The sequence below is a fragment of the Priapulus caudatus genome, unplaced genomic scaffold (genome assembly GCF_000485595.1).
Source record: "Priapulus caudatus unplaced genomic scaffold, Priapulus_caudatus-5.0.1 Scaffold1076, whole genome shotgun sequence".
NCBI lineage: Eukaryota > Metazoa > Priapulida > Priapulimorpha > Priapulimorphida > Priapulidae > Priapulus > Priapulus caudatus.
The window spans coordinates 62,346-71,996 of NW_014578137.1; the positions used below are offsets into that span (position 1 = coordinate 62,346).

The 9,651-nt window shown below is 41.5% G+C and overlaps 1 protein-coding gene and 2 long non-coding RNA genes across 3 annotated transcripts in view; 1 reads left to right on the plus strand and 2 right to left on the minus strand.

Annotated features, from left to right (window-relative positions):
- LOC106815268 overlaps positions 1-839 on the minus strand; it is a 3,838-nt gene extending 2,999 nt beyond the window's left edge. Inside the window, exon 1 of the long non-coding RNA XR_001394723.1 lies at positions 754-839. This is a non-coding gene — a long non-coding RNA (uncharacterized LOC106815268). The remainder of the gene's footprint in view (positions 1-753) is intronic.
- The window catches only part of LOC106815267 (triosephosphate isomerase-like), a gene marked incomplete in the record, with an annotated part of 13,176 nt that extends 9,395 nt beyond the window's left edge, over positions 1-3,781 (minus strand). Inside the window, 2 exon segments of the mRNA XM_014819715.1 lie at positions 1,095-1,218; positions 3,559-3,781. Of these exon segments, the coding sequence (XP_014675201.1) occupies positions 1,095-1,218; positions 3,559-3,670 (236 nt within the window).
- Positions 3,782-3,840: 59 nt separating this feature from the next.
- LOC106815271 lies at positions 3,841-9,612 on the plus strand. Its single transcript, XR_001394724.1, has 3 exons — positions 3,841-4,370; positions 6,931-7,044; positions 9,440-9,612. It is a non-coding gene; the product is annotated as an uncharacterized LOC106815271 (long non-coding RNA).
- Positions 9,613-9,651: the final 39 nt, after the last annotated feature.

Below are 9,651 nucleotides of genomic sequence, written 5' to 3' on the forward strand. Positions count from 1 at the left end.
GTTCTTTGTTTGTCATAAGGTAGATCTGAGGTATATGCATGACACCGATGCAGTATGGTTGACTAGTCTTCAGTATAGGAGACCAATGTTGGAGGCGTGTTGGCGATGGCGCATATTGCGGAATTTTAACGCTAAATAATCATACTGCACTGAAGAATTCCTCTCGATCCGTGCAATCCACAAATACTCACTGCAACTTGGGATTGTAGGCAAAACACAGAGAAAAAGCATGTGTAGCTAAACGTGTATGGAATCTGCAAAACCCAATATAAGCACTAGCTGCGATTATAAAAGTCAAGGGTCATAGAGGGGCTGACACGGGAGCAGGAGATGGCTGCCCAGAACTTGGTGGTGTGTTGAGAGCTATTTTTGTCACATCTGCTTAGAGTTAGCATACGAAAGGTCAAGCCTCCAGTACATATTGCGTTCGCCCTATTTGCATAGCCTTCGGCCGTGCGTATGTAGTATTGAGGCATGGTTAACAGCTGCTGGTTGTTGATCATGCAGCGGCACATTTCCTGGTAGTAAGTGCACATACATGCATGGAGTTATAGTACTGGAGCTACAGGCAAGATTAGAGCGAAACCATTTATTAATAGTATAACTGTTCAGAGGAAAGTATGCACACAGCACTACGACATGCGCATGCATGTTTGAACAAGTAACATGAATATATTTCGTGCATTGAGGAAGATGCTGAGCTTCCTCATCTCTACCAGAACCAGAAAGGGAAGCCACACGTTTAGTATGTACCTCCATAAATAGATTCTCGTCTTCGCTGAGGACGTCATTGTACATTCCTTGGCAAGCACTTTCGCGCAGCTCGGTGGTTATGTAACCTGCGGGGGGAATGCGGCCTAAAACACCAAGCACATGCTCCTCTCAGTCGCAACAGCCTCAGCGCGCATATCGAAACCAGCCTGCCGAGCCTGTATATGTGATCTATATGTCTTCTATGTGTGCCATATGTGATCTATTCATAGCCAAGAGAGCGTTGATGTTCAGTTCTATTTGTGTTTCAGGCCTTGTCTGCTCAGGATTACTTCTGTACCAAAAAATGGAAACCACTATAAAAACACTCCAAAATCACATACCTAATCTCGCCTGTGAACGCTCCACTAGCTTTCTTGTAGCAATTTTCTGCTGCAACGCCAACATTTTGGGGCATGTTCTGCCTTACATATGACAGGTATATTGCTGGTGGACTCACGACCACATCTGCAAAAACAATAACCGAGTAAATTCTATGGCCTGTAAATCATCAACATAACCATCCTTAAATTGTTTATTTGTTGACGCAGGACTAAATTAATACCTCACGAAGAGGGGTGGGTCCTGCGTGGTAAATAAGACTCCAACAATATACATGCATTGTCTTTTGACCGAATTTTGGCATACCGATTAAAACCTCCATCATAAATGCGGATCATATTGTAACAAGATTGTAAGATATGACCCCTTATACATCCAGGAGCCTGTCTCTAAAACAAAATTAATCACAAGATTATTCTTAACATAAACCTTTTCTAATAGACCAACCCTCTGTACACTGTGTATGGGAAATTCATAACTTTACCATGTTTTAACATAACAGTCTAAGATGCAGTCTAACATGCAGTCTAACATGCAGTCTAACAGTCTAACATGCAGTCTAAGAACAAAAATTAATGTTTAGCCTAATGTCAAGCTTTTAGTCGACCAATTTAATTCCCGACAATGAACCCTAGACCTATAGCAAAGTATGAGAGACGCTAGCAGGCCACAGACTTGTTCATGGAATTGAAGGTCATACACAAAGAATGGGAGCAGCCATTAAAAGTTATTATAGTTGAGTGTGGTTTGGAGAGCAATAGAGTTTTAGTCAATCAAGATCCCAACACAATGCATGGTCATTACCAGTGATAGCATATACTTATTGTAATGTATGTTAATGAATGACTGTATTATTAGTGTTTATGTACTGTGCTATTGCCAATTAAGAAGTTTGCTTGCAATGGTTAATGACATATGGGAATTGGGAAGGTTACCTGCAATATATGTACCAAACCTGCCGTAGTCCTAAATGCTTCAAGACCATTGATATTCGCCGAGTGCGTGTCAGAAAATACTTTGATGTTCTGCCCGATTCCCTTACATAGCATTGTAAAGTGTACTTGGAAAGCAGTATTGAATGACAAATACATTAATTGTTTCTACAGGAATTCTTATTATTATTCCTTTTCTGCTACTTCTTTGTCGCATGTCTTCCCCTTGATGATGATTATAGAAGCAATTTGTAATTTTGCATGATGCTTAAGTTGTTTAAGTTTATATTGAACTTAATTAAGTTGCCCACTGGGTTTGTTAAAAAATCCTTGTATCTGCTGATATTGAAAGTGATAAAATAAACTCTCGATCTCTCTCTCTCTCTCTCACTGGAGAAAGCACAGCATGCAATTTGAGGTCAATAAGTACACTGGTAAACGGGTCACTTAAAATACAATTATCACTCATGACCCCTGCAAACACAATGTTAACACTGCACAACGCTACAACACAATGTATATAGTGCAAGAATACGTTCAATTTCATGTACACACCTTGACCTAAACCAAAACCCAAAACTACGATTAATCCATACAGTCAACAGGAGCCGAGCCACCTTGCAAATGCAATGCATTAGCTGTTTGCTACAGATGGCCACGAATCTGTACGAATTCTGTCTCAGACATCGTGACGTGCCTCAAAGAGAGCCTCCGTAGACCAGTGGTTAGGCCTCGTACACTGTCCACAGAAGGCTGTGAGTTCAAACCCCGGCCGGGGCAGTCAATTTTCTCAAGGTGTAAAAACCTGGCTCTCAACATTGGAGACTGTGAATCTCCCGTGGCTCGATCGGATGACCACTTAAAATGGCAGTCCCGTCTCCAGTAATAGTAAGGCCAATGGGGATGTAAAAGAACCACTGAGGGTGCAAAAAAAACTCTGGCTGTACATGTGACCACCATCAGTGCCTTTCGGCTAAAAAGGCTAAACTACCTCAGTACCTGGCTTTACCCAAGCTAGGTCACACGCCATGGCTATAGCTATAGCCCGTTGCCTCGATGCCAAATTTGGATGGGGCCCAACGGGTTCAAGAATAGATAACATGGGTCACAAGTCAATAAAACATATGTCATTTACATCAATATAAATATAATATTATATCAATATAATAGGTTAGGGTTAGGGTTAGGGTTAGGCACATTGGTTTTATTTGGGACCCATGTTCTCTATCCTTGGGCCCTGCAACGTACTACAACAGAAACAGAAACAGAAACAGAAACAGAGCCAGTATCGACAAGGGAAGATGGTGGGAGCGTACGTACTATTAATTCGATTCCACGAGCGAGAAACAATGGCATGAAGTAACTGAGCTTGAAATCTACTCTAACTAATAAAAACAATAAGTATAATACTAATAGTAATAGCTCGTAGAACAGAATTAACGTCACGCCTAGGATAGGGAACAATTAAGCTCTATCACTGACTATCAGTCTATGCCGGTGGAATAGTCTAGAGAATGTAAACCGAGTGACTCACCTGTGTTTGCAGACAATGATCCTGCTTTCATGAATGCAACAATACCATCGATAGATTTCTTGCTACCATTCATCTTCCAGTTACCACCTACGAAAAATTTTCTGCCTGACATGTTGTTATTTTAATATAAGGGAGAAACCAAGGAGACGAGAGACGACGAAATCCAAGAAGACGACTTTCAACAGCGAACGCAGCGAGAGTGTGAGGGATCACTACGCTACCTAGCGACGTTTATTGTTAACAAAAATGGAAAAAAGCAGAGACGTATTAACAAGAGAACAGGTCACTATGACATAAAATTATGATCTACTCGCTAATCTCATATGCTAATCTGTAATATTTACATAATCGTTTATGATGTTATCAAACTGCAGCGTCATGCTTCTAGTAATTTCTCGAATTTGATGTGAAACAGCACGTAGATTATGCCAGATGGCATTAAAAACTTGAACAGTTACTGAGTTAGTTACTCAGATTCTGCAGTGTGTGAAAATGCCTTTAGCTTTACACATGTTGGCAATGGCAAGGATAATTCGTGGTTGTGGTAGTAGAAGACTGTCAATAGTTATTAGAAATAGTTGTACTAGTACTACTAGCAGGAGCGTCAGCGGCCTTTGGGACAGAAAGTCTACTTCTTTACCCGTTGGCCTCGCTACTAGTAGCAGTTTGACGAGGAATTTCCTGCATACTACGTTTCCAAATCATGAGGAAGACGAGGGAATATATGGTACCGGTAATCTGGACATGGAGCATATTGCTGTCCCTCGTGTCTTTAAAGGCAACGAGAGCGACTTTCCGTGCTTGTTGACGAAGTGAGTGAAAGTGCTTAGTCATGCTATGCATGTGTGCAATCCTAGTTATGTTACCCAGCCCTTATTTTCCCAAATGTACTAAACATCGTCCTATCCAATCACCGTCCTGGACATCATCTCTATCCTTGAGCCAAAAGGACTACGCGGCCAGGTGGAGAAGGAAGACTGAGAGGATGCAGAACAGGAAGCTAGGGAGTATAGATCTATAAGGTGAAACAGGGGGGGGTGTATACAGGAATACTATTACTACTACAAGGATGAAAGCAGTAGGTGTATGGGATTAAGAAGGAAAGACCCAATCCTAGTTTAGCACCCTGGATTAGTTTAGTTCTTTTCCACAGCAACAGAAAGAACAGTACCAGCTGAAAGGGTCTATGTGTTCCTGGATACAAAAACTGGTGACATACTACTATTATTAGCTGGGATACTTTAAGGGGTGGACACACTAGCCGATTTTTAATACTTAATACTTACTTAAAATCGGCTAGTGTGTCCAGTGTCCCGGTCGCAGTCGCGGTCGGTTTTCGAACCGGCCGGCTGAGCCGGCCGTATCAAACATGTTTGATCAATTTATTAGCTGGCCGGCTGCAATCACCTATTATGTCGCCGGTCGTCTGCGATTGAGCCGGCCCGATTGTACAATTCATCAGCCAATCAAATCACAATTAGTTGTCACGTGATTTAAAGGTAAAAATGGTGTTGACAGACACTTGGAGTCTATAGTAAAGGAGGCGGATTTACTTCTACTTTCTACGCCTATATGGCACCATCAACATACTGATGATTATGCCAACGGGAGGCGCTTAGTTGAGACTAAAATAAATTTTCCTTCCTTGAATTTTCTAAGAAAAAAAACCAAAAAAGCAAATTTTACTAAAAACTGCCCTGATGTCGTTTAGGCAGTAATCAGAGACTTAAAGGAACATAGATTTTCGGCTGTCACCACATCAGTGGTTTAAGGCGGTTCCACTCTGTAATAGACCTGGGAAAGAAGGAGCCTTTCTGTAGTCACATCTGCAGGAGGGATTTGAAAGAATACGTGCTCTGACATGTTCTGCGTGCTTCGAGTAGGTGGTATCAGACGGTTGTTGCGTATCAAGTTGCAGACATGCCCACACCATTACGATTTGGGCGTAATTATTACGATTTTGGTGTATTAATTACGCCATTACGCCTAAGATGCATCCATTATTACGACTTTTAGTAAATTTCAATAAATTACAAGGACACTCAGCTGCTTGGTTACCCGTAAAGGCCGCCGCACACCAGCCGATTTTTACAAACGTATGAAGCGATGAAGCGATGAAGCGATAAGCGATGAAGCGATGTAGGTGTGCGGCGCACACTACAGATAATTTCTTCAATATTTATCGCACACGATTTTCCTGAGGTCACGCGCACACCACAAAATCGCGTCCAAATAATCGTTTCAAAATCAAACATGTTTATTTTGGAACGATCACCCATAAAAATAAAAATCGATCTACAAATGAACGCGCACACCTACATCGTTTCATCGCTTCATCGCTTCATCGCCTTCATCGTTTGTAAAAATCGGCTGTGTGTGCGGTGGCCTTAAAGTGAGAATGAGAGCCATGGGTACCCCATGCTACAAGGCTAGTTCCTTCCAAGGATGTGTTGCGAAAGGCCAGAGTGCCTGCTACAACAAACTGATGTAGACACTGACAGAGGTTTCTGGTAGTGTGGTTTGTGCTTTAACAGAGAACTGAGATCTTTTGAATGTTTTATGACAGTTATCTAGTCAGTGTACTTGTTCAGCCAGAGAACTGTGAATCTTTGTGAAAGAGAGTTTGTAGTACACTAATGTACATTGTATAGTCATTTATTTCTTCAGCAAACTTTTCATTTATTTCTTCAGCAGATCTAGAGAACTGACACATTTTTGTGAAGTGTTTGTAGTACATGTATAGTCATTTTTTTGTTTAGCAGAGATCTGAGATATTTTGTGTCATTATGTCATCACTATTGAGTCAATAAGAAAGATAACATATCAGGGTATCCTCGATCCATTAATGTTCCCTATGATTGTGGGTGTATGCACAGATTTACTGTAATAAAATTTAGTTCTCGTTTGATAAATCTCTGAAATAATTCTTGATTTTCCCACTATTTTCAGGCAGAAAACATCATTTTGCCTAATTTAAAATCATTGCTGAAAGTGCACAGATGGCTTCCAGAATGCACACGAGCATCTAAGTTTCAAAATTTTCTTTGGGGAGGACCCCAAACCCCCTCAATGGGAGGGGGACACCCCCCTCCCATCCCACCCCCACAAACGCCTGTGGCGTTGTCAAAACCAGGAATTTAGAAATCATTACTCTTTGGCTTCATTGAATGTTGGCATGTCTGAAGTTGACCATGCCATTGACGAGCTTGTACATCATAGCCAAACGGGCAACCCTTCGTCTGACCAGCGTCGGCAGTGAGGGAGTGTTTCAAGCATGTCAGTAACACTCGACCTGTTGTGGTGGCGGTTTGAGACATATCTCGCTGCTCGTCTTTGGACCATTTCAAGATGTTTGCATTTTATTGTATTTAGTCATTTTATGGGAAGAAAACCCGTGCCTGTACGATGTGACATTACCGGAATATCGGGATAGGACCATGAAGGAGGCGGCTAAATCGAATATCGCGGAAAAACTGGGCATTACAGGTAAATGTCGATCAATAAGATAATATTATTACAGCTGATAGTGATAGTGATATATGGTCTATGTCTCCCTGGGTACTAACCTCATATAACCTCATAAATGTTAGTCTTCAAAAATCCTGGGACTATAACGAAGACGAGAGAGGAGTGGATCTTCTCGACTGCCGATCGTACCTAGCTCTAGTACTATAGCCGGCAAGCGGCAACTGTACGCGGGCTATAGTACTAGAGCTAGGTCGTACCCAGATCTACAGTTTGGCAATCTGTATAGTGTATACAGTATGTATCAGGTATACCATATATGACTAATAGATGACTGTAACTGTAGTCTGTATATCACTGTGTATGACAATATATGACTGTATGCAAGGCTCGACACTAACTTTTTTTTCAGTGGCCCGATCGGGCCACCAAAATCATTGATTTTCAATTTTTGGTGGCCCGAAAATGAAATCTGGTGGCCCGAAAAAAAACAAAGAAAACAAATCTTTATTTCAATCTCCATATTGTATATTATTTGAAATTGGGCGTCTTGCATGCCACTTGCACCAAAGTCTTTAAACAAACCCCACACAATGGCACACGCTGACATTGATGATTGAGGCATACATATGAATTATCCATTCCAATTTCCACGGCATCAAATTTTTCACAGCAGAATCTTGCATACCATTTTTTCCAATTTCACTCCATTATTTATCTAAACACGCGCGTGTTACACATGCTATCGATCAGTTCAGACTGTTCAAGAAGATGCGACGAGAGTCACAGAGCATGCAAATATTAAAACAAGTAACTCGTAATAAAACAAAAACACAATGGCTTTTCATGTTAAAATAAAACATATACATTTAAATCTAATGAACAGTTAAAATGTCTGCTAGGCTTGAACTGTAAATAATAAAATATTGCAGAATTAATAGATATAAAGTAAGAACCCTAATTATATCCAACAGTAGCCTGGGTGGGATACGCAGTTGCACTTTAAAAGAAAAAGAGGCCATGTCTAAGACTAAGTTTCAATATTTCGTTGCCGTAAAGAGACAGAGAAAATGCTTAAATAAACTTACAAAGCACTAATATTTAACACTTCGGATTAAAAAGTATGATCAGTCTCTCATTGGAATAGTAAGGTTCAGCTTATTCTAGGCAAACTTCGAACGCTGCAGTTGTCGGCTGCGGACCGAAACAGTGAGACACAGTGCAGCTAGCTAAGGCAATCAGGGTGACCAGACCTCCCGTATTTTGCCATGTGTCCCGCGTCCCGTACCGACCTTCCCGCGAGACGCATGTGTGTCGCCGTATTATTTAACATTTTGAACAAATATAGATCAATAAAGAGGAATAAATTCTCATCATTTTTTTATTATGGACAATTGTTTGCCTTTCAAAATCTCTCATCGCTACGGCGGTCATTGTTACATTACGCTTCCACAGTACTACTGCAGACAGGCGTATTGGTCTAGACGCATTGTCTGGTTTCGCTTGATACAATCGTAATCAGCACTGTATTCCCGCTTGCAAAATATGCTATGGCCTGAGCGCCCGCTCAGATTTGACTCGTGTAGACTGTGTTCGCGCCAGCGCACTGTTGCGTTCGCAGGCGTGTACACATTGTCTTAGCAGAGCGTGAGCCGGATATAGTCTAACACAATAACGTGGGCTTGTTGCAGCCCAGATAAGACGATCGTAAACTGTGCCGCGTGTTTGCCGTGTAGAATGCTGGCACGATGCGTACGTGTTGCCCCTCGCTCCGGCGAATTGCTCGGGCTCTCTTTGAATGGAGATTAGCAGCGGTAAGAACAAATTTTATTTATCACATAGGCAGACACTTTGAAATTGAGTGGCCCAGTGGACACCAAATTTTAACTTTTGGAAATTTGGAATGCCATCACATCAATTTGGTGGCCCGGGCCACTCGGGCCACCAACTATGCTCAGAGCCTGTGCTGTATGGTATACCAGACAGTTAGCATGGTACGTTCCCAGGACTGGCAGGAGTACCCAGGGAGACATAGACGCATGAGCAATATTGTTATTACAATTCAATTCAATTAAAATAAATTATTTGTCATAGACATACGTACAGGGCATTTCTGCCACGAAGCTGTTGTTTCATGATGCACCCCACGTATAAATGTAGGTGTCCGAATCCCCCTCTCTAGATAAATGAATGTCTTAGATGTCTCTAGATAAATGTCTAATGTCTAATGTCAGAATGTCTCTAGATAAATAAATGAATGAATGTTATCCACCATTTCGCCATCCGACCATTCTGCCAGCACATCTGCCATTGGATAATAACCGTACTTCTTTATAAATCAGACTAGATATTCATAAGTAGTCTCCGTCAGCACTAGAGTCAAATGCTCAATTCCACACATATTAATGTTTTGCAGTGAGTGACGTTGATAAGCGGATGAGGAGCTTGCGGACAATGCTTTCAAAAATCATGGCCGAACAGCCTAGTGGAAGCCGGCGCACAAATATATCAGCTAAAAAACAGTGGGTGGTGGAACACCTCCACTTTCTAAAGCCGCATATGGTAACATCAAAAGCGCAACATCACAATATTCAAGTACCCGCGTAAGTTAATACCACAAGAAAACTT